This window comes from Vipera berus, assembly GCF_964194415.1.
Source record: "Vipera berus genome assembly, chromosome: 3".
Taxonomy (NCBI): domain Eukaryota; kingdom Metazoa; phylum Chordata; class Lepidosauria; order Squamata; family Viperidae; genus Vipera; species Vipera berus.
The window spans coordinates 113,034,080-113,059,548 of NC_138204.1; the positions used below are offsets into that span (position 1 = coordinate 113,034,080).

Sequence of the window (25,469 nt, forward strand, 5' to 3'; positions counted from 1 at the left end):
GTTTGAAATGCAGGCTTTCCCTCCAGTTCTCCAACCCACCAATTCTTTTCATCTCTTATTTCAATAACCTTCATTCTCACACTACTTACAATATTGTTTGTCTAACTAAAGTCCCATGCACATTCCTCCTCCTCCCCCCAGTATCATCTAATTCTAACTCTAATTCTAAGAGAACATAAGAAGGAAAATGGTTGCATCTCCATATGTTGTCAAAGCAAAAACATCCGAAGTTAGCAGCATTGACATTTCCAATAATACCAGAAAAATATGAACTAATGATATCTAACAGAAGATTACAAGCATCATTAACCAAGTCCAGCTCCCAGATCAGGGGGAGGGGGGAGGAAGGTCACAATAGAAATGTTTTTATTATAAAACAACACAACAACTAGAAGCTGGAAATACAGGGTGAAGCCTAATTTGAAAACCACATCAGTCTCCCGAGAAGGCTTACACACCCTTACAGTATACGTGCAGCTTCTCTCAGATTGTAGGACTCTGTAATAAAAGGTGGTTGTTTATTCCACTTTGATTTCTGATTTTATCCAGTGGTATATGTTGCAGGTAATTCCCCATCAGATGAATCTGAAGAGCGTGAGCGAGATCCCAGGGTCCTCACTTTTCCAGAGTACATTGCCAGTTTGTCAGAATCCGGGACCAAACGCATGGCAGCTGGGGTGCGCATGGAGTGCCAAAGCAGGGGGCGCTGCCCCTCCTCCTGTCCTTTATGTCATGTGACCTCTAGCCCAGATGCCATGCCTGAACCCATCCTCCTGGAAGTCACAAAAGCAGCGCCCATCTATGAGTTGGTCATCAACAATCAGACTCAGAAGGTGAGTGCTGTCATAGTGTTGAAAAGAACCAGTGGGGTCTCAGGTAAAAAGAAATAAGTATTCCAAAATAAATATTCCATGACATTTGCTGAGAATCTCAAATTTTGAAATTAATTAGATGGTTTTCAGGGGAAAAAATAAAAGTTAAAAGAAAAACAATGCAGGAAGGCATACAATGACATTTCTGGCTTTTCTTTTCAAAAGCATAATGACTCAAAACAGCATAAAATGTGAGATATTCAATATTCAGCATAGGGATACTTACGAATGCTCCTCAATCTCCTTGTATTTTGGAGAACCCATATCTTGATCCCTGTTTGCAGAACTGCAGTAATTTCTTAATTAATTAATCTTCCTTTTTTATTCTGAGGTTTGTTTGGTCAACTGAAAATGTGCAGGTTTTCTAACCATGGTACACACAAAATGGAAATTTAGGAACATCTGCTTGCACAGATTCTCTGCCTGGGTAGAAAATAATACAGTTGGTAATATATGTATGCATACGAATGTACATATTGCTTTGAGATAGGCCCAGAATCTTCAAAACTGTATGTAGCAGCTCACAGGACTATCCAAGGTACTTGATATAACGATGTCTGCTTTGAAGTTCCCAAGAGTTGGAAAGATATCTCCCTATCCACAATAAGAAGCCAAGAAGTGAAACCATGTCCATGACACCAAGCTTCTCTGCCATGTCTGCTAAGCTGCCAAATCTTTCTTTCCTGTCCTTCTCATGTACTTTTTCTGCTGCCAGTGTCTACTAAAGAACATATGTACAATAGTATGGCTAAATCTCTCAGATACATTGATATTCACCATAGCAGAACCATGGTGGTCTACTACATAAAATCTGTGTGGTGAATAAAGAATAAAGACATTTCTTACACATCTCTTAGATCAACCACGAACTAATTATGTAATAATGGGTTATCATGGAGACTATAAGCAAATATACTAATCTCCCATAAAATAACTGTATGTGTATTTGCTCAGATACGAAGGTTGAGTCAGATCCTCTTCTCTTTATTGTTTCATATCCCTCCCCCGCCCATATTTTAAATTATGCATTTGTGTTTTATTGGTCTGAGTTCATAAATACAATGAAATGAAAAATGAAAACTAATTATGTAGCCTTTGGTAAACCGCTCTTAAGTTTCACATACTATCAATAATATGGAAATAATATTGGGTTGACTTAAAAATCGTTGTGATATATGGTGGCAATACTGAAAATAAGTAAACATATTATAAACACATTAAGAAGAAAGAATTGCAGCAGAGAGCAGGTGTGGAGAGCAGGAAAAGCGATGATTCAAGTTAGAGCAAGCTCAATATCCCAGTGAGACTGGTCTGCTAAGTAGCAATTTATTCCTATACACATGACTCAGATGTTGTAAACATTTTCAGTGCAAACAGGGGAATTAAAGTAGATGGCAAATTTCACAGTGACTTGGTCCTCCTTTATTTTTCTATTTATTCACCTTGAATTGCCAGCATTCATGCAATAGCTGGTGATGTTTTTCTCCTCTTTAACTGTTCCAGAAGTGAAATCAAAAAGCAATGCCCTCGTCCTGCTTTATGGTTTGTGGCTGTATATTGAGTGTGATTTGTTCAATCAATAAACCAGGGGAGGACATTTGAACTCAGGTAAAGGGCATGGGGCTACAGGCTATTGCACCTCCAGGTCCTGGCAATGTTGTATTAAGCAGCAAGATCCAATAGAAGAATTCTTGTATTCCTCACACTGTCTGAGCAAAATTGAAGGAAACCTTTGTGCAAAGGTCTTTATTCAAGTTTAAGTGATCAAAATTAGAACCCTTCTTTAGACTGCACCATCCATTATTTTTTGGCTTGATCAGTGTAAGCCTCAGATTGCATAACCATTCTGATATTATTGAAGTACATAGGGAAAATAGTCCAAAGGAGCCTCTAGGAACACTATCATTACTGTCCAAACCAGAAACCTTTCTTGTAAGATGTATCCCCGCCATCATAGGGAAAAATAAATAGAAGGAGATTTTTTTTCCTTGCTAACTGTCTCATTCTATAAACACGAAGAGTAAGTTTCATGGCTGATCTTGGTGGGGATCTTTTCACATATTCCTTATTTCCTTCTGTGCTTTTCTTTCTCTCTTTCTAGCTGTTGCAAGAGGCCACCATGAGTTCCCTGTGGTGCTCAGGCAGTGGAGATGTCATTGAGGACTGGTGTCGATGTGATTCAAGTGCGTTTGGTGCAGATGGACTTCCGGCCTGTGCACCACTCCCACACCCTGTGTAGGTGCACAGTGTTAAACTTTCAAACTTAAGATCATGCTAAACGTTCTCTAGGGAAATGTGGCCATGTTAAGCATTCTTCTTTGTAACAAATAGTGTCGCTACTGTTAATCAATGCCTCAGAGCCACCTGGAACACCTGCATTTCCAGAGGAAGTGGACATGATCAATGGCTTTCTTGTTCCCTGAGTGTTGAGTGGAAAATGGGTGGAAATAGCCAGAAAATATATTGCCTATAAGGAACCAGAATGGATGGCAGGTCAGGGTTTGAAATGGTTATCAGTCAGAGAAACTTTGGGAAATGTGTAGTCTCAAAATCCTCTTACTTTGAACTATATTTTATTTCCAGAAACCTTTTAGAGCCCCAGTTGGGAAATTGTTTGAGCCATAGAAGTATTATACTTTTAAAATCTTATTAAATCTTAATACTCCACAATACCCAAAAGAAATTTAAGAAAAATTGCCATTAAATATATTTGGTTCCTCATATTCTGCAGAGGGCAGTGGCTTTATAAAGCTGTGTAGGAAATAAAACCCATGCTTTTTGTGAAATAATTATTAATTTCTCTATATCTTATGATGGTAGGATATATGTATTACAGTATATACTGTATGTCTACCAGTAAAGCAGACCATTGTATTTTTCTTCCACAAATACCATTCAGTTGCATGTAGAGACATGGAAAAAGCTTTATTCAAATCCTAGTCCATCTAACTCAATTTTGTGACTTACAGAAGCTATTAAGGCTTCCATTAGGAAGTCTATATCAGGAGTGGCCACCACTTCAACCTGGAACTTTCTGAGTGGAAAGCAGGAACGCAGAGTTGACTTTGCTCACAGAACACTGTTCCAGATTCTCTAAAAGAGTAACAGTCCATGAGGAATGTGTTTTGCAGAGGAAATGCCAGAATATGACACACCATAGGGTTGAATGGTACCTTGGCAATTTTTGAATCTTGCACAGCAAAAATATTATTGAAATAGAGGTTATAGCCCAGATAGATCGTACATTGAAAAAAAGTTGATACTGTGCAGGAACAGATCTTACATTTTCGGTACTTCTGGTGCAGGAATTCTGCCAAGTTAGATAGAGGAACTGGCATCTTAGGACTGTTTTTTTGATGGATAAATCTGAGCCAAGATAACATCTTTCTACTCGAGGCTAAAATCTAGATTTGAAATTCAAGAATGCTGATCAAGTCCTTCCTTTGTTTTTTATATCTATCATAAATAATTGAGGCCATCAGTTTATATTTCCAATGTTGAAGATCTTCTCTTTTGGCAATAATATGAGCCGGGAGAGTCTATTTCCATTTTACAACTATCTGTTCCCATGTATTAGCTGTATAGTTTTAAAATGTGTGTGCATTGAGAAATATTAAACTTTGTTTTATAATCAGTATATGTAATCATTTCTTCCAGAACATAGCAACTTTAGGATATTGCAAATTTATGTATTAAAATCAAGTATTATTCTGGTTGCATCTTCAACAGTACAGTGATTTACTACATAGCAATGCAGGCTTTCACAGCCAGCATTAATCCAGTGGTGATGAGGTTCTGGAGTAATAGGTCATGGTGTAATTATTTGGTATCCTGATGTTTCACCAACAACAGGATAACAAATAATTACACTACGGCTTATTAGCCCTGAAGCTCATCATCATATCAATGGCTAAAATGATTTACTCGTCGTCTTTCTGTACAAATGCAGAGGGATCTGATAAACCTGAAAGACATCTCGGTTGTATAAGCCATCATCTTAAGTTTTTAGTCAGGCTTTCGGCAGTTAGTGAGGTTAAAACATTTTCCAACTGTTGAGGCAAAATGGAGGCCTCTGGTTCCTTATTCTATTCCTTCTTTTAAATTTGCATAGGAAATTGGTTTATTGATTACAGTTATTCATACAGGCTGCTTGTGGGCTTTTTGGTCTCAGGATTTAATGATCCTGTCTAATAGAATACAGTAGGTATGACTGAGACTGAAAATGCTACTGAAAGATGTCGATTAATGTCGTAAATGTAAATAGTTCCAGGTGGTGGCAACTGACCCATACATACCAAATCAATATTTTCGTTTGTTTATTTATTTGTAAGTGGGAATGTGCCTTTGAGTCAGTTCTGATGCCTAGCAACTGCTTGGATTAGGTCCTGTAGTTTTCTTGACAAGGTTTTCCAGAATTGGTTTGCCCTTGCCTCCTTCCTAGGGCTGACAGAGAAGAACTGCTCCTCAGTCACCCAGCTGGCATTGTGCCCAAGGCAGGACTAGAACTCGCAGGCTCCCAGTTTCTAGCTGGATGCCTATGACACCTAATTAGCTATTTTAAAAAAAACATAGAAAGCAATAATATAAAGATCCAGATCTTCCATAAGAGTGGTATTTTGAGACCTGAATTGCTCCATAATTTAAAGGAATACCAAAATTGGTAGGGACCCTGGAGGTCTTCTAGTCCAACTCCCTGCTCAAGCAGGAGACCCTATAGCATTTCAGCTGTCCAATCTCTTCTTAAAAACCTCCATTGATGGAGTACCCACAACTTCTGGAGGCAAGCAACTTAAAGCAATTTAGCAAGAGAAGAAGAATCAAAGCAGATGTTTGCCTATGGGAGGAAAAGTGGTGTACTCAGATCCTTGCCTGAACAGATACATTCACCCGACATGTGCTTGCATTCATTCATTCAGTCTGTCAGGACCCACCCCAATCCACGTCTTAGGAAAACAAAAACTCTTGGAGTCAGTTCTAGTCCAAAAGGAATTTTTACTAGGACATGCTTGGTTGTGGAAATACAAGACAGGACTTGGTATTGTTTTACAAATTGAAACTTTATAAAGAGTTCCCGGTTCAACCCCCCTTCCCTCAACCCCATTTGGTCAGCCCCCCATCATTTTACTTTGTGTCATCCCTTTCGTGGGAAAAAGGGAACTTCGAATCTTTATGGTTATTGCCTTCTTCCTCTACAGATTCAAATGGAGACACAGGCCAGATGCCTTCTTCCCTAACCCTCCCTTTTGTTCCCCCAGTTCAAAAGGTTTCCCTTGGTCTTTGAAATAACCTAAGGCAGGCTGAATCCACATGCGCTCCTCCTTCCTCGGGAGATGGCAGAATCCATGGGGGGGATAATGTTTTAAACATACATTTATGAATGTGATATAAATGGATTCTGACACAGTCATTTGTTTGTTTATTTATTTTCCATATTTCTTAACTGCCCATCTCTCTCAGATTCATCTCTGTTGTGTACTCCCTTGCATCAGAGTAACAATCATTGCATGGAAAAAAATACCTCACCCCAGATGAGCATACACGCTTTCCTTCTTCCTTTAAAATCCAGGAGCACTGAATTTAAAGGGACAAGGAAAAAGTAGAGTTTTTCTTCTCTCCTGAAGTCAGTGCTTCCACTGAGGGGCTGGATTAAAAGGAGGGAGGAAAGGGCCTCATCACACGGAGTTTGCTTTCTGGATGCAAACATGGTGTTGGACGTTTCTCCCATTCTCTCATTAAACACTTCTCAACTGTCCCTTATGCAGTTTCAACCCTCCATTCTGTATTTTCCCACAATAGTCTTGGGAAGTAGACTGGCCCCAAATCACCCCACGAGCTTCTATAATAAAGAGTACATTTGAAGCTGAGTCTCTCCAGTCCTAAATCACACTTTAACTGCACTACCATACTGAAATTGTTATATAGGGAAACCACATCAATTTGTGGGAGCAAAAGCAGTCTACGGTATATAATCTGGGGTGCCTTGTAGGTGAATAATTCCATTGTGGTTCTATCACAATACTGTTAAACCTGGTGTCTGCAGTGATTGATCTACCACTTTCATAACCTGAGCTACTTACCTAAGGGTTTCATAATCCAGCATTCCAAATAAGATGAACAAATAATTGCTTGCTCCTTAAAATCTGAGGACAAAGTGGATGAAAAGCCAGGAAATATTATTTTAATCTGAATAAAAGAGAGCGAGTTAGGTAATGGTTTAAATGGGTCACTGTGCCCTTTTCAGTTGTAGGGCAGCCAGGCAGGGATAAATTAAACTGGAAAAGATAAACCTTGACTCAACATTAATTTGTAACAGCTATTTTAGTCAAATGCCAGCCAATTTTGGAAGAATTGAGAAGACTGTGCTGAGTTTCTTCCCCAATGGCAAGGTCTGTGTTGAAAAACTGATTTTCTGGTGGGTCAAGGTAAAATGATTATTATCTGCACAGTAGTGATGAATTACTGCTATTATAAAAAAGCATAAAATCCAACAATTTTGTTTTCAGATGACATTATAAGATGTTTCAAATTTGCACTTGTGCATCAAAGCTGCATGAAATTGATTGTGGGTTAACCTATCTGCAATCTGTTGAAGTCACCTAAAATTAATCAATTTACCAAAGGAACTGTCTGTACACACTGAAACAAGCTATTAGCTATGACTCATATCAGAAATGTTCCAAATGTTTCTTTTAATATTCTGCCATTGCTTCCGATAATGTCAGTTTGCACCATGTATTGCGCTTTTCTCACCCGTTACCCCTCTTCAGTTTAAAAACCACTTTGCATTCCTTTCTAGATTAACTATTAGCAGGGTGGTTTTATTCTGGTTAAATAGAGTCCTTTCCTCCTGTATACACATGACCTGTCCCAAAATAAATCTAATTTCCTCATGTAAAGCTCTTTTCAACCTCTGTTCTGGCTTCCTGTCCCTGCAGTCTGAGACTGTCCACAGTTCATGAGCCCAGCAGTTCCCTTGTGGTGCTGGAGTGGGAGCACTCAGAGCCACCGATTGGCGTGCAGATTGTGGATTACCTCCTCCGCCAGGAGAAGATCACTGACCGCTTGGACCATTCAAAGGTGGAAATGGGTGAGTGCAGCTGATCCTTCTGAAGATGGTCAAAACTTAAGAAATCGGTGAAGAGAAACCGGTTACCAACCTGTATCTAGAACAGTTCCAGTTAAAACATTTAATTAAAATAAAATTCTGTCCCATTAGCACGTTGGCCTTAAGATATAATATTAAGGAAATAAATCACTGGAATATTCACGCTTTGCGGGGTGTTTTGGTTTCTTTCTGTTTCCCTTTCTTCAAACCTCCATCTCATTTTAAATCTTACTGCTTAGTAGGGAGCTAAATGCAAACCATGGAAAATGCAGACGCTTTTCTCATATCACCGTGTATAATTTCAGTAGCAAAATATAACATTACAACAAAATTGTAATTATTCAGGGTTAGCCCAGCAGACTACACCCCATTACTTACTGATACCCAGGAAATAGCGAAGAAATTTTCAGCACATTCCAAATTTCCCAGTTTGCATTCTGTTTTGCAGATAATACTAGTTGGATCTGTTCTGACCTGAATCCATTATAAATTATAGACTTGGATCTGAATGTTCTTTCTATTCTAGTTTGAAAGTTCAATTGCCACAAAGACTGCAGAGAAAGTTCCTATTTTCAAAACACATTATTCCATTGGCTATAGTTAATGGTCATTGTGTTCTTGTTCTTGTGCTGCTGTGAACTTTAAAATCTCTAATGATTTGGAATTGTAGTATTCCAAGAGAAATGTTGCTGAGGAGTAGGATTCCAAGGCCCCTACTTTGCAGGGTGCCTCAGATTTCTACCCTTTCTCCAGTCCTGTACATAAAGCTGCTTTGTGGGGTTATTTGTTGTACAGGGTGCAGTATCGTCAATATGATGGTGATATCCAGTTACACATCTCTGTGCTGCATCAACCATCTTGTTGCCAACAAGGTTCTTTTCTGTCTTAGGAAGTGGGGAGGCTGAATGGTTGTGGGTTTTAAAACATGCACACAAACCACACACACACACACACACAAACACACACACACAAAATGTGGAGAGTTTCTATCTTTTACTCTGCCTGGGGGGTGTACTTCCCATTTAGACTTGATGCACAGTCCTGGAGTTCTTCTGGACTCAAAGCTTCAGTTCAAAATGCTGTAACTAGGGAAGTCTTTGCAAAGGTATATCTTGTGCACCAATTGCACCCATTCTTAGACTTTGCACCATAAGCAAAGGAAGCTTCACTAGTAGTGACTCATGCCTTAGCCACCTTCTCTTTGGATTACTGATATGCACTTTGTGTGGGACTACACTTGAAGAGCACTCAGAATCTACAGCTGATCCAGAATGCAGCAGCATGGGCACTTTGGGCATTTTTCATTATGCCTATATAACACTAGTTTCCAGTCGACTTCCAGGTGCAATTCAAGGAGCAGTTTATCCCTTTAAAAGGTCTATGTGGCCAGGCCACTTGCAGGGCCATGTGTCTCCCATATTTTCTGTCCACCCCACCACCTAGCAGGGAAGACTTAAGATTCCTTCCATCAAATAATGTTACCTTGTTGGTCTCAGGAGTCACACCTTCTCTTTGGCAGCATTTATACTGTGGAAGAAGCATTGTTCTAGAAATCTAAATGACTTGGTAGCCTTTTATAAGGCATTGAAGACCTAGTTGTTACCTCAGGCATTGGTTCAAAGTGTTAGGCAAGTTGTGTTTCTTTATAACGTGGGATTATTGTTTTAATCTAGGACTCTGTAGTTTGGACTGTTGGGTTGTTGCTGTTTAATTTTGTGTGCTACCCCAGAGTCATTGCTGTAATATGGTGGGTATATAAATCACTTAAACAAATAAATACATCTGAGTTAGGATCCTCATAGTTGTGACACCCATGTTTTGGAATTAATTGTCCTTTGAACTATGAAAATGGAACTAGGCTAAAGTTGCCATGATCTAAACGTAGAGGAGGAGGAGGCATGTGTACAGAGAAGGGAAAAGCCAAGAAACTTGTCAAACAAATTTTCTGCGAGATAGATAAGAAAGAATGTAGGTTCGTAAGAGAAATGTCATCCTGATGATCATTAAATAGGGCATAAAAATGAAATAGTTTAATGAATTAATAAGTACTGTGCCAGTATCAAGCACTATTTGACTATCAGCTCATGGTCACACTTCCTTTTCCTCAAAATCAGAGGAATCTGGTAGCATTTTTATGACTAATACATTTCATATGTATTAGCTTTTATTACCTGTAGCTCACTTCTCTGAATACTGCAAAGGCTTAAGTCTTTTCATATAAATTGTTAGTCATAAAAAGTGCTATCTGACTCCTCCTAATTTTGGGCTACTGTAAATTAGATTAACATGGCTTTACTTTTCCCACTTTCCTTTGTGTTCCTGCTCCTTTTCCTACCAGTTTTAGCACATAATGGCTGGCTTGCCTGTTTCCCTAGAGACGGTGCTAAGTTTTGTGGATGACATAATCTCTGGAGCCAAATCACCTTGTGCGATGCCAGCCCAGGTGCCTGACAAGTTATCTACAACCATTTCCTTGATAATTCGTTGTCTGGAATCTGACACTATGTACATGTAAGTTACAACGCCAATAACAGATTTTTTTGCACTCTTTGAGCTGATAAAAGCAGGGGGTTGGACTAGATGACCTCCAAGGTCCCTTCCATCTTCTTCTTCTTTTTTTCTTCTTCTTCTTCTTCTTCTTCTTCTTCTTCTTCTTCTTCTTCTTCTTCTTCTTCTTCTTCTTCTTCATTATTATTATTATTATTATTATTATTATTATTATTATTATTATTATTATTAAAATAATAGTATTTAGCATACCTTATAAGCTTTGTGGGGGTAGGAGTGGGGGAACTGTTCATCAGATTTATTTTGAATCTTTGCTTATTTTGTTGGCAAGGTGTTTTAAGGTCTTAAGATTGAGCAATGGAACTTTTATAGATTTGCTAGTTTACAACTTCCAAGAAAGAAACAACAAACTGGAGATGCCTCTGCTAAAAGCAGAGCCAATGACTACAGTGAAATAAAGAACCAGTCCATCTCTTTGTAATTCCTCTCTAAACAAGGAGAGACTTGATATTGTCCACAAACTCTCCAGGCAATTGTTCCTTGCGAGGAGACTGCAAGACCATGGTCTTTAGCGGGTTTAAAGTCCTGGGAGTTGAGGGAAGGTCATCTTTGTCAGCCCCTTTAAAGACAATGGTTTTGCCTGCTTTTCTAATCACTTTTGGAAATTGCTAGTTAACTGCCTTTCAGGTATTAGGAATCTTTAGATCATCAAGGTTTGGACAACCCCAGTTTCCTTCAATCCATAATGAAACAAATTTTAAATATACGTTTAAGGATTTAAAAATATATTTTTGGGAATAAACAGCAAGAGGGTATTATAACACTGATTCTGTAAAGTTACAAATAGACTAAGCTTCCAGATGAATTTGAAATAAGATTTTGAAATTAAGGATACTATTAAAGGAGAAGAACACTTAAATTTGACTAAAATAGAAGGAAGCAAAATACCTTAACATTGCACGTATTGAGGAATATTTGTGAAATACCATACAATAAAATAAATGCATTAATTCTAAGTGAATCTAGGTGTTAGCCTTCCTGGGTAAACCAGACCAGAAACATGAGCTAAATCTACTTTATTGTAAGGCTAAAAGAAGCTTGCATGTCTGAAATTACAAAACGTCCCGCTGCCACTTTTAACCGCTTGATCCATTAGGTTAGTTCCTTTTTATGTTGTTTTTCTCTGACCATTAAGCCACTGGGGGCTCCTGCCTCTCTTGTCTGATTGTTTCCTAGGCAGCTTCTCTTCCCTCCCCCTTCCTCAAGATCATTCCCGAATTCCCAAGGTCATTACACTAGGTGTATATCCAGTTGGTGTTCTGTACCAGCCTACTATCAGCCCTGCAGAAAAGGCAGGGGCAACCCCTTTACAAAAAGGCAAGAGGCTGAAACTAAGCCTGCCAAATTTATTAACACAAAACAGAGCAAACAGAGCAAAACCAAAACACGAACCATGAAACAGGAGCTATTCAAACGGTTGCCTTCAGCAAACCAGCCCTCCCACACATTCCCCTTTTAAACAGTTCAAGGTGTGGCTTCTCTCTGCCTCCTTCTGAGGTGCCCCATTGCCTTCCTCTGTTTACTCCTGATTGACTGCCTCCTGCATCGGGCGTCCTTGAACAGGGCCAGCTGTGGGTCATCTTCATCCATGCTGTCAGGCTCACACAGCTGGGTCTGTGTAGTGACCAGATGAGAGGGGCGAAGCCTCAGGGCTGTCCTCTGAAGGCTCTCCAACACCCCCCTCCTCCTCCTCTGAATCGTCCGACCCAACTGCCGAACCCACAGGCTGACCCTGAATCACAACAGTTGGTTCTTTACAACATACCTCTAGTTATATTATCCATTCTATTTTTAGGTTTACACTTTGGGGTGTGGATAATACTGGGAGACGCTCAAGGTCAAGTGATGTGACAGTGAAGACTCCTTGTCCAGTTGTGGATGATATCAAGGCCCAAGGTAACTTTATGAGTTCATAAATAAGGGACAACTTTCCATCAATAGGAAAGACAAAAGCAAAAACAAAAAAGCTTTCACTTATAAGAATAGTGGCTTATTTTAAACAAAATTGTTCTTCAGGTGACAAGCTTATACTTCCACCCACGAATATTAGAGCTATATTGAATCTTACGTAATTATTTTTAAAAAGTCTATGAAAATGTTTGCTTTTCTGTATCTAGTGACATACAGTGAATTTGATCATTTCCCAAGGCAATAGAGCCAAATGCTTTTACAAACATAACAAAATTATGAACACATTGAATTCTTTGCATAGGAAGAAATTTCATTCCTTTGGGGATTTTTCCCCCCAAAATGGGAAGGCTTTAATGCTCCTTTATTATTTATGCAGGAATACCCATTTACTTTCAGCTCTACAAGAAGAATAGAAGAAATGAATGTGTTTACATTAATTAATATCAAGTGTTTTTAATACAGTGGATTAATGAAGTAGAAATTATAAGCATATTCTATGAGCAGCTGAATCAAAGGAAAAAGGAAAGGAAAGGAAAGGAAAGGAAAGAAGGAAAGGAAAGGAAAGGAAAGGAAAGGAAAGGAAAGGAAAGGAAAGGAAAGGAAAGGAAAGGAAAGGAAAGGAAAGGAAAGGAAAGGAAGAACAATAGATACCCAGGCTCTGCAGTTTGTAACATCCACAAACATGATCAGTTGAAAAAACACAAATCCTGCATAGATCTTTGAGAATCTCCTTATTTACTCCCCTCCACTGAGAATTTCCCATTTATTTCTATTTTTTGCGTTCTCCTTTTTTTAACTAGTTAGTAATCCAGAAAATGACAGGCCCTCTTATCTCAGTAACTGCTATATTTACTCCAGAGACAAGATTTATCTTTGCAGAATTCACTCTGTTTTCTTCAGCAAGGTTTGCTATGCTAAATGCTTAGTTGTTTTTCCTTTGATTATCATTTTTACCAAGTTGCCCAGAAGAGATGCTAAGCTGAACAACATATAGAGCCTTGGTGGAGCAGTGGGCTAATGCCTCCTTAAGTAACACCAGCTGCCTGCAATTAGTGCAGGTTTGAGTCCCACCAGGCTCAAGGTTGACTCAGCCTTCCATCCTTCCGAGGTAGGTAAAATGAGGACCCAGATTGTTGGGGGCAATAAGCTGACTTTGTAAAAATGCTGCTTGGGGGGGGGGGCAAAAGCCCTAATAAGCAGGCATATAGATAGAATGAAGGCTATTGCTAAGCGCATTGGTTTGTGCTTAAATTGTAAGCCGCCCTGAGTCTTCGGAGAAGGGCGGGATATAAATGGGATTAAAATAAAATAAATAAATAAATAAATATAATTTGGGTGGCCTCTCCTTTTAGGAAGGGATGTCACATTAACTACCTTCTAGATCAGGGGTGTCAAACTGCCGGCCCATGGGCCGGATGCGTCACGCCCACTCCAGCTCTGGCAATGGGGGGAAAGTTGTGGTACGTCGCGACACATCACGTGGCGTGGTGAGTTTGACACCCCTGTTCTAGCTTTTAGCCCTGAGCTCTATTTTAAATGATATGTTAATACTTCCAAGTAATGTAAGCATAGATGCCATCAGTATCCATTGATTTGATTTGTGTAGTTTCTCAAACATTCTTAAAATATCTTCCCTTGTTATCTTGATTCCCTAGTGTCACCTTACGTTTTCCTTTTCCTTTTTGCTCTTCTTTGTGCTGCTTATTAGGGCAGCCTTTCCATTTCCACAGGAAGCCTTATTTTTTACAGGTTGCTGAATAGTGCCAAAGAATCATTATACACCTTTGGGTTGACCCTTTGTTATATTATGGAATAAGTGTCAGTTTAGCTTGTTAGAATGCCTCCATCTTTTTCCTTTCAGTCTTTCACCCTTCAAAGCAGCCAAGGAAAGTTAGAGGTCTGATACCAGCTCTCCCAGAAACTTAGACTACTTTCTTGCTTGGTAGAGCGGCTTAGTGCTTACTGTTGACTTTTCCGAAAAAGATCCCTTTATTGGGGCACCACCCTGGTATCTAAGTATGTGAGATGAAACAGGTGGAAAGATGAAAAATGTGAGGACAAGATTGCTGTTTTTCAAGTTGGAAAGCAGAATATGTTCTGTTGCAGTCAATCCCAAAGGCCCAGCACTTCTTGTGGAAAAGTATAAGTTCCAGAATTTAGGAAGGTTGAAGATCCTGACTACTTCCTGAACATTTTTTTTAAAGTCTTGTCTTAACCACAGTATGGGGTTTGGACACTTGAAAGTGCTGGAAAAAACTTCAGATCTCTTCTATGGAAGACACTTTTGTCTGTAATATAAAAAGATCATACAATCCCTGACATGAACATGATGAAACCAGGACATCTGAGTAAATAACTTGTCTACAATTTTTCTTCATTGTCTTTTTCAATTATGATTTCTTTTCTTTTAGAGTTCTCAGTGTTAGTGTGCTATTGGTCAGACCTGTATTTGCCTCCTCAGTGACAATTTAGCTTTAGCTTGTCACTTTTTTCTAATTTTGTGAACCTGTGATCTGTTAAGTTTATCTTAGTGCAACCTCTAGAACTCTCCTAGCTGAACCTTAGGACCAGCAATTGGATATATTAGGGCTTAAAAGCAAATTCTGATGAAATAGATGGCTTGTGAGCATGTAGGCTGAAAACTCATTATGCATAAATTGTAGTTAGGCTCTGTAAAAATTTGTTTCTTCTAGTTTGGCTGGGAGAAGTCTGAGAGTTCATCTAATGTTCAGTTTGCTGCTATGTATATTGGTTCATTAAGTTATTAAATTGGGTTGTACTGCAGATAACAAACCAAATGTAACCAATCAAGGTTAAAGTCTTCACCTTGCGTGAACAGACATGCAAATACCTACCTCACCTAGCCTCACTCAAAGGTATTAGAGAAAGCTTATCATTTATTAACCAGAACCATGTACAGAAACCATATACATCCATATTTTATCCACCCTTTTTCCTCCAATCCAGAAATAGCTGATAAGATCTACAACCTCTTTAATGGCTACACTAGTGGAAAAGAGCAACAAACAGCTTATAATACTTTACTGGATTTGGGCTCCCCAAGTCTTCATCGGGTCCTCTATCACTATAATCAGCACTATGAAAGCTTTGGGGAGTTCACTTGGCGCTGTGAGGATGAATTAGGACCTCGGTAAGACCCTTCCTTCCTTCCTTTCTTCCTTCCTTCCTTCCTTCCTTCCTTCCTTCCTTCCTTCCTTCCTTCCTTCCTTCCTTCCTTCCTGAAATTGCTATTGTAATCTTATTCATTCATTTTTTACATTTCTGTACTGCTCATCTCCCTCAAAGAGAGTGGGTGGTGTACAATAAAATACACTGTATATAAAAGTTGGGAAAAAAATAAATTAAGAGGAGGCAAGAGGTTAAAATTCGCTAAAAGTCTTGAACAAGTAGTTACTTTATTGTCCAAGCTGGTGCATTCAGATTTATGTTGACCTCCTGTGCCGTTCTAATGAGACTTGGCTCACTTAAAGCATTACAGAAATGAGGAGACCATTTCCATAACACTGCCAAGATGACTGCAGAGATATGGTCACCAGCAGCCCTATGATCTCAGGTCAAATGATGACGATATCCTTAGCAACTAGAATCATTAAAAAGGGATTATTTTCCAGTTCTAGCAGTCTCTAAAGGATTATAATAAAACTTAGAAATCAGGTGTTTAAGCATCTACCTCTAGGTAGGTGATCAGGCTATGTGATTGTCAGGACCTATTATTTGCAAATTCTTGCTTAACCAAGAGGCTGGGTCATTGCTCCACTTTTTATGTTTTTCTCTTTCATACATTCATGTATTTCTCCTCCAGCTGGAGACAAACATTCCCTTTCACTGCAAATTGCTGCAAGAGGAAATCATGTTCATAAGAAAGTACCCTTTATCCTTTCGCCTTTGATCAAGCATGTTCACAGGTTTTTGTATTGCTTCAGTTAATTGAATTGTTGTGACACAAAAGAACTCAGTGTTTATGTTGCAGAAAATGAAACCTCAAACAGAATTAAATTCTTTCAGGGTCAAACTTAATGAACAGATAAGGATCTGAAATTGTATATCTCTTCTCGTCATTCTTTGCAAAATAAAGGTGCTTGTTATGGAATTTCCCTGTCTGTTAGTCTTCCAACAATTTTGGATAAATTAGCTCTTGTTTCAGATGGAAATTGATCACTCTTATTCTAAATGCAAATGGAGCAAAGAGCTCTACGTATAAGGGTCATCCACATAGGCAATTTGTCATGCTTTCCTTCAGAATTGGGAAGGAACTATATTGGCATAAATCATGCTGCCCCTTGGTGTGCCTCTGAAATGTGCTGTGCTATGCCACTCTTCTTACAGCTCTAGCATGCAACCCCTTAAAATTGGTTGGCTATCTTCTCATCAGAAATTCATTTCCTGACCAATATCACCAAGTGCAGGAAAAGCTGCCCTTAGCTACCCCACAAAATGTATTTCAGGGCAGTACTTTACTTCCTGCATGCTCTGCTTTTTTGGGGGGGGACGACAATGTATGGTCTCACTATTGACCACTAGATAGATGCAAAGTACCAGAATCATCTGTCTCTCTTGCCTGCCATCTAGCAGCTGTCTGGGTTTGTGTAGTCTAGTGCAGCTTCTCCATAAGTATTGATGAAGAGCCAGAGTTCAAGAAAGAAGTTGTGGAGTGCCTCAGTGTTTCACATTCATGATTCATATTATAATTTATTGCTGTCCAACATGTCACATCCAAACCCACTACCCTTCCATTGTTTCTTTTTGCAGAAAAGCTGGTCTTATCCTTTCCCAGCTTGGGGATCTAAGTAGCTGGTGCCACAGTCTTTTACAAGAGCCCAAAATCAGTCTTCAGCGTACAACGCTCAAATTCCTCGCCTGCCGCTACAGTGAGATCAAGCCATATGGATTCAATTGGCTGGAGTTGAGTCGTGACCTGAAGAAAACATGCGAGGAGCAGATGCTGAGTGTTCTTTACAATGACTATGGAGACAAAGACAACTGAACAGGCTTGTGGAAAGACATCAAAAGAACTTCCTCAGAATTAGGAAGACGAGGAGTTTTGTAGGAGCAGGTTGTTGGGGTTTTTACATGGATATTCAACACACCAGATAGATCTCTAACGATAGTGCTGCTTAGAGAGAGAGAGAGAGAGAGAGAGAGAGAGAGAGAGAGAGAGAGAGAGAGAGAGAGAGAGAGAGAGAGAGAGAGAGAGAAAGATTATGTTGTTTCTGTTGAATTTAGTTGATTTTATGTGGTGCGAAGCTTTCCCACATTTGCAAGTGATGTGTTATCTAGTGTGGTGGTGGTTATGGGAGATGTTGTCTTTGGGATGAGGGAAGTGCTCTGCTCATTTTACCAAGTTATTCCTTAGTCTTGTGTGGGGAGCTATTACTGCATGTGTGTGAGCCACCAAGAAAACACTCACTCCTAGAACAGCAACCTGTTACACACAAGTAATGCCACTAATACAAGGACGGACACACAGATGCACATGAAATAGAACAGAGGAACCAAAGCTAACACAATTCTAAACAATCAGCAACAAGAAGAAGAATGCAGGCATATTTAAAGGAAAGGATAAAATACATAGAATGAATTAACTAAATATCTTCCACAGAAAAGTTCCTTTATGTGATGTTAGCCTCATTTCCTTTTATAGCAGCTATTCCTTTGTTATTTCAGCCTTGAATATCTTTCCAGGGTAACCAGAGCATCTCTTCTTGCAGTCCCCATTTGGATATGCATCACTCAGACACGTTAAAATTTAATGAAAGATTTCAAGGATGCCAAACGGCTGAAACCACAACATAATTTAGGAGCTTCCACAGCTTCAAATGTTTCAGACGAAACAAATACTAAAATCATAGCATAAAAACTCAATTTTGCCATTAGGAAATGCAAATAAGAAAAAGTACAGAAGTTGAAATTATTTGATAGGGGAACCAATCATTTATATTTGAGCTATTAGATGTAAATTTAAAATAAAATTTGGAGAATCTTAACCCACAGCCATCCAGCCTGCACCAGCGATTATTGAGACTTGATTGCAAATAGTCCAATAACATTAGTGGGAAGAAAAGTGCGCCCATAGTTGTAGATGTAGAAAGAGAGGAATTAAGAAGCAACTCATCTAATAGAGTTGCTACATTTGGAACAAGGCTTTGCAATCTGGATTATGCAGCTTGAGTTAGTTTCTGTACACTCAGCGTTTAGTTACCAGGATACATAATTAGATTTAAAATTTCCAAATGTATGAATACCTGGTGAGCTTCCTTGCAGATGCTGCTGATGAGCCAGAAATCATTGGCTGAGAGGGTCTGTGATTTGCCGAAAAGCCAGTGGTGGGATTCAGATATGTGAACAACCAGTTCTCTGTATGGATGCTGCTTCCAGAAGTCCATTCTGGGCCTGGGTAGTAAAAAATTAGCTACTGGTTCTGCCAAAGTGGTGCGAACCAGCTGAATCCCACCGCTGTAAAAAGCTTCATCTATGTTTGGCTGCTGTGGCCAAATGCTTCTTTCACCTCTTCAAGAGTCATTTAAAACAGGTGTCTCTGCCATCCAAACAGTATTGCATATTGCTGAACATGCCCACAAAGGAGATGATAACAGGAAATCTTAGAGCCAGACAGTGTCCAGTAGGATTAATGTCCAGTCATTCTAGAAACCTACATGTCCAGTTCTGGGGTTTTTTGTTGTCTAGTACATACTCTGCAAATATTCTGAGCCAAGAACCTCTCAGGGAAACTGAGCTGTAGAAATCTTTATCTGCACCAGGTAATAATGATCTTCAGGAACATAGCTAGAATCAATAAGATGAGGCATGACTAAATTCAGCTCAGCAATTTTTTATTTGTCAGTGGTAACAAAAGAAACCCACAAAGGTGAGAGATCTAATCACGGAAGCCAAAATTTCAGCTCCTAAGAAAAGCAACATACTCTTGCTTGTTATGGTTCTGACAGGAATGAGGGAACCTCAAATATCTGGCAACTATTGCACAAGGCTTTGGCTTCCTCTCATTCCACCGAAATCTAAAGCTTCTTTCAAACTATTTGGAAACTTGGTAATTATGTACATATATGTTCAACCCATCAATATTTGCCTCCCAATGATACTTTCAGATTACAAGGGCCTGAATGTACTTCTAAAATGTACACAGTCTACCTTAGAATATATTGCCGAACATGGTCTGGAAAAAGTGCATTTTTAAAGTCTTCCTTGTTAAATTATTAATTTATTAAAGGACTCTGGGTTTAGAAGTAATGTTTTAGCAAAAAAAAAGGCTGCATTTATTCCCCATTGCAATGTTCCTCAATCTCAGCAACTTTAAGATGTAGGGACTTTGACTCCCAGAATTCCCAGCATGTTTAATATCTTAACAAGTTGCTGATATTGAGGGCCACTTCCTCACTGCCTTGCTGTCCACCCATTCGTGGTTGTGACTTCCCACAGGTGCCCTCCATTAAAAACCTATCATGAAGAATTCTAAAAGTAGATTCCTTAGAATATGGGATCTCTTTTTCAAGTCCATGAGAGGTCTAAAAATGTCAGGCTGATGTAATGATTAATAAATAGATGCTGTGCTTGCACCAGATCCAAAGTATGGATGGCCTCATGACCATTTTCAAGCATGCACAGCCCTCCTATCTAATTTGGCTCCAAATGTAGGATTAGTGAGGTAGCAACATCTGTGTTGGTTTCCTCTTATGGAAAGTAATGCTGGGAGACCAGTCACTAAAATCATAATGGGGAAATCCCTTACTAGTGTGTGACTGCCATTCTGACTTCAAGTGGAACATATATTGTCTGCAATCTAACAAAGATGGTAGATGTGCTCTTTGCATTACACTCTCATGTTGAGCTCAGCAATAAGCAAGGGGGAATGGAAACAGAATTTTAGCTCTTAAGGTATTCACTTTTTATGTCAAAAACATTGGTAATGGGTTTCCAGCTGAATGCTCTGAAATATTAGAACAAATTACTTGTCTCTATTAAATATTTCAACTAGAATTGTTTACGCTCTTAAAAAAGCCTTAGTCAATGAAACATGCTTAAAATTCCTAATGTCTAATGACTACAACTTTAGAGGGAGAAAGGGATGAGTTTTTTTAGATGGTACAGATGCTTTTTGCTTAATCCCACCAGTGTCAGGAAAATGCGTAGGCTAATGCACCCTCTATTCTTCCAGTGTCTTGCACTGTTCTTTTTTTCTTTTTCTTTTTCTTTTTTTGGGGGGCCAGTGTCTTTTTCCTTTCAACTCCTGGCTCCCAAAATGCTATAGCCATTTGGCTATACTGAAGAACAGTTTCCTCTTAGTTTGTCTCATATTTCAGTTTAGGCTTTCCTTGTTGCAGAATTTTTTTCTGTGTAAGATTTCGTGTTTGAATTAGTGGAATGTTTTCCTTGCTGTTATATATTGCACATATAGACGCAAATCCACACTCACTAATTCTAGGCACCATTAGATTTCTAATGCACAACAATGTTAGAATAGAATAGAATGGAATGGAATAGAGCTGGAAGGGATCTTGGAGGTCTTCTAGTCCAAACCCCTGCTTGAGCAGGAGAACCTATAACATCTCAGACAGATGGATGTCCAGTGTCTTCTTAAAAATCTCCAGTGATGGAGCGCCCACAATTTCTGGGGATAAGCTGTTGATTGTCCTCACTGTCAGGAAGTTTCTCCTTAGTTCCAGGTTGCTTCTCTCTTTAGTCAGTTTCCAACCGTTGTTTCTCATCCTTCCATCTGGAGTTTTGGTAAACAAACTGGCCCCCTCTGCCTTGTGGCAGCCCCTCAGATACTGGAACACTGCTATGATGTTGCCCCTGTTTCTTCTTTTCCTTAGACTAGTCAGACCCAAATCCCATAGCTGTTCTTCGTATGCTTTAATCTCCAGCCCCCTGATCATCTTAGTTGCTCTTCTTTGAATTTTTTCCAAACTCTCAACATCTTTTTTGTGGTATGGTGACCAAAATTGGCTGCAGTATTCTAAGTGTGGTCTTACTAGGGCTTTATAAAGTGGTAATAGTACTTCTTGTGATCTTGATTCTATGCCTCTGTTTATACAACCCAGGATTTTGTTAGCTTTTTTGGTTGCTGCTGCACACTGCTGGCTCATAGTCAAGTGATCGTCCACTAGGACTCCAAGGTCTCTCTCACAGTTGCTGTTTTTGAGCCAGGTCTCACCCAGTCTGTATTTGTGCCTTTGGTTTTTCCTGTCTAAATTTAAGACTTTCTTTTCTCCACATTGAAACTCATTTTGTTGGATAGGGCCCATTGTTCAAGTTGATCAAGGTCTTTTTGGATCCTGTGTTTGTCTTCTGGGGTGTTGGCTACTCCTGCTAGTTTGGTGTCATCTGCGAATTTGATGAGTTCCCCTTCTATTCTCTCATCTAAGTCTTTGATGAAGATATTGAAGAGTACTGGGCCTAACCTTGTGGTACCCCACTGCTTACTTCTCTCCATGTGGATGTAGTGCCATTGAGGACTACTCGTTATGTACGGTTTGTCAGCCAGCTACAGATCCATCTGGTGGTGATGTTGTCTATCCCACCTTTTCTTAGTTTACCAAGGAGTTGTTTGTGGTCTACCTTGTCAAATATCTTACTGAAGTCTATTATGTCCAGTGAGTTTCGCTGGTCTACTAGGTTAGTCACTTTATCGAAGGATGAGATGAGATTGGTTGTAGCCTGTCGGTTCCCAGTGATTTATATTCATCAAGGTTGGATAGATGCTCCCTTACCATTTTCTTGCTTATTTTAATTTTTGTTTCTGGTATGTCTTTTGCAGTGGGTTGTTTTTTTTTGGTGTGTTGGGCTGTAGTATCTTTTTGTGTGAAGACTGACACAAAGTATGAGTTAAGCAGCTCTGCTTTCTCTCTGTTACCTATAATTTCTTTGCCATCTTCTCCCTTTAGAGGGCCTACAATTCCTTGATTTTTTTTTCTTGTTGTTAATATGTTGGAAGAAGATTTTTTTATTGTCCTTTATTTCTGTTGCTAGCCTTTGTTCGTTCTGAGCCTTTGCTTTCCTGACTTCATCTTTGCATGCTTTGGCTGTCTGCTGGTAATCAGTTTTAGTTATGTGCCCCTCTTTCCATTTTTTGTATTTGTCCTTTTTGTCTTTTAGTTTGTTAGTGATTTCTTTGTGCAGCCATGCTGGTTTCTTCTTGGATTTCTTGTTTTTCTTTCTCAATGGTATTGTGTTGGTCTGGGCTTTTGTGATCACATTTTTCAGGGTTTCCCTTGCTTCCTGGGTTGTTTTCCCCTTTAGGATTTTCATCCATGGGATTTTTCCTAGGTTCTCTCTTAGTTTGTTAAAGTCAGCTCTTGCTTTCTATTGCTGGTATTTGCATTATATTAAATTCCAGTATGACGTGGTCACTTTCACCTAGGGTTCCGGTAATTTTGATTCCCTCTATCACTTCTTCTCTGTTTGTAAGGATTAAGTCCAGTATGGCTTTATGTCCAGTTCCCTCCTCCACCTTTTGAGTGACGAAGTTGTCGGCTAGATTGGTTAGGAATCTGTTTGATCTCCCATTCACTACCTTGTTTGTCTCCCAGTTGATATCTGGGTAGTTGAAGTCTCCCATTACTACTGTGGTGTGCTTCATGTATGCATTTGTTAGTTGGTTGGCAAACAGTTCGTCTATTTCATCTGGTTGGTTGGGTGGTCTGTAATAAACACCTATGGCAATGTCACTTTCTTTTTCTTTTATATTGACCCATATAGTTTCTGGAGAGATTTTGTCTTGGGTCATGTGCATTTCTGCAGATATGTAGTGTTCTCTTACATATAATGCAACTACCCCTCTTTATAGACCTGTTTCTTTTGAACAATTTGTATCCATCTGTCCATTCCATTCATGGGTTTCGTCCCACCAGGTTTCTGTTATGCCAACTTTGTCGTACCCTCCCTCAGGTACTATTGCTTCTAGTTCATCCTGTTTGTTCCCCCAAGCTTTGAGCATTTGTGTATAAGCATTTAAGGTTTTTATGCCTGTCCATGGGGGTGTTTCCTGTGTCTCCTGGTTGTTTGAGTCCTTCTTTTTTTCATCTCTGCTTACCTCATTGTTTGATTTGCTTTCTTGGGATTTGTGATTGGTTTTGGGTTCTAGAGTTTCTAGAGATTGGTCGCCCTCCCCCCTCAGTTTTAGTTTAAAGCTCTCCTGATGAGTTGGGCCAGGCTTTTTCCAAGTACATTTTTGCCTGTTTTCTTGAAGTGTAGCCCATCCCTTGCTAACAGTCCTTTGTGTAGGAAGTGCGGTCCATGATCCAGGAAACCAAAATTTTCTTGGTGACACCAACCTTTTAGCCAATGGTTTATTTTTAAGATTCTTTTTTCTCTCAATGGGTGTTTGCCTTTCATTGGGAGAACTGAAGAGAACACTACTTGTGCTCCTAGCTTCTTGACTTCATTGCCTAGATGTTTGTAGTTCCTCATTATTGTACTCAGGTTGTTTGTTGTGTCATTCGAGGAGGAGGAAAGGGTAGTATTCTGTGAGCCTAATTATTTTGGCTTGTTTCATAGCCACATCTTTGATTTTTGCTCCAGGGAGACAGCATACCTCCCTGGATTGTATGTCTGGTCTGCAAATGGATGGTTCTGTTCCTTTGAAAATGGAGTCTCCTATTACCAACACTCTCATTTCTTTGTGGGGAGGACTTCAGTTTGGGGTGCTTTTCTGTTTATCTCAGGTGTGTTGGTTGATGTGGCTTTTGGGGGGATGTTTGGAATGAGATTTTTAGGGTTATTTGGGATTACCTTTTTGGGGATATTTTCAGTTGTCTTTTTGTTAGGTGTCTGCATGTCTTCTTTGAGGGGGGGAGGAATCAATTGGTCAGTTGGCTGTTTCTGGTTGAGTAGGATTGGGCAGAAGGGGTTTGTTTGTTGCATACAGTTTTTTTCATTAGGAGTTGTGTTTCCTTCTGTGTGTGACATACCTCCATTTGTCTTCCTCCAAAGGTTTGTCGGTGGGATCAAGTCCTCTGGGAGTTATTTGTTCATTATTAGGTTCTATTTGGGTGTCTTTCCTACGTTGCGGTTTGGCAAGAGTTGGCTCTAAGTTCCTCACCTTTTCTAGTAGTAGTTCACATAATTTGCATCTGATGCAGTTGTAGTTGGGGTGTTCTTTGGGCATCAGTGCATACATGGAGCATGTATTGCATACCACAATAGCCTCAGATGCCTGTTCAATGAGTTTGGTGTTTGATAGGCTCTGTCATGCTGCCTTGCCGTGGCCTGTAGGCCTCTGGTCTGCTGTTGCCTCTCTGCCATCGCCTGCAGGCCTCCCAATTTGCCACTGCTGTCTCACCTCCACCTGCAGGCCACCTGGTCCACAAGAAGGACGCCGCTGCCTGCGGGCCTCCGGTTTGTTGCTGCTTTTTCTCCACCACCTGTAGGGCTCCCGGCTCACCACCACTGCTTCTCTGCTGCCTGCAGGCCTACGGCTTGCCTCTGCTGTCTCTCTGCCGCCTGTATGCCTCCCGGCACACACACACACCGCTGCTTCTCCACCATCTGCGGGTCTCCTGGGTTGCCGCTGCCCACCACCTGCAGGCCTCTCAGCTCACAGCTTCTCTGCCACTTGCGGGCCTCCTGGGTCACTGGTGCCACCACCTGTCACCTCTGTGCTGCCCCCAGCCGCCTCACCGATAGCTTGTGCCGGCCGTCTCCTTTTCACTTCCCCCAGCTGTCTCACTGGTCCTCTGCTTTGCCGGGCCTTTCAGGTAGGCCTCCATTGGTCTAAAGGTTCTCCAGTGTCCTCTTTATTATCCTGCGTGGCCACTCGGGGGGGGCACTCAGGTTCCGGTTCGCCATTCTCAGTTGCTGTCTCCCTCTCTCTCTCTCTTTCTTCCCTGCATTGAGCTGCTTAGCTGTGCTCCAGAGCTGGCTTTCTCGTTCTTTGCTGCTGACTGCCTCCACGTGCAGCCGTTCATTTGCTGTGCTCCTGTTTGCTGGTGTTTTCCTCCTTACCCTAATTTCTTCTTTTCCTTTGTCTTTTCTATCTT

At 40.0% G+C, this 25,469-nt stretch overlaps 1 protein-coding gene across 1 annotated transcript in view; it reads left to right on the plus strand.

Moving 5' to 3' along the window:
• The window catches only part of ASTN1 (astrotactin 1), a gene marked incomplete at both ends in the record, with an annotated part of 171,683 nt that extends 154,222 nt beyond the window's left edge, over positions 1 to 17,461 (plus strand). The window contains 7 exons of the mRNA XM_081325533.1: positions 565 to 833; positions 2,974 to 3,107; positions 7,808 to 7,959; positions 10,353 to 10,488; positions 12,341 to 12,441; positions 15,424 to 15,607; positions 17,227 to 17,461. Of these exons, the coding sequence (XP_081181659.1) occupies positions 565 to 833; positions 2,974 to 3,107; positions 7,808 to 7,959; positions 10,353 to 10,488; positions 12,341 to 12,441; positions 15,424 to 15,607; positions 17,227 to 17,461 (1,211 nt within the window). The remainder of the gene's footprint in view (positions 1 to 564; positions 834 to 2,973; positions 3,108 to 7,807; positions 7,960 to 10,352; positions 10,489 to 12,340; positions 12,442 to 15,423; positions 15,608 to 17,226) is intronic.
• Between the last annotated feature and the right edge of the window lie 8,008 nt (positions 17,462 to 25,469).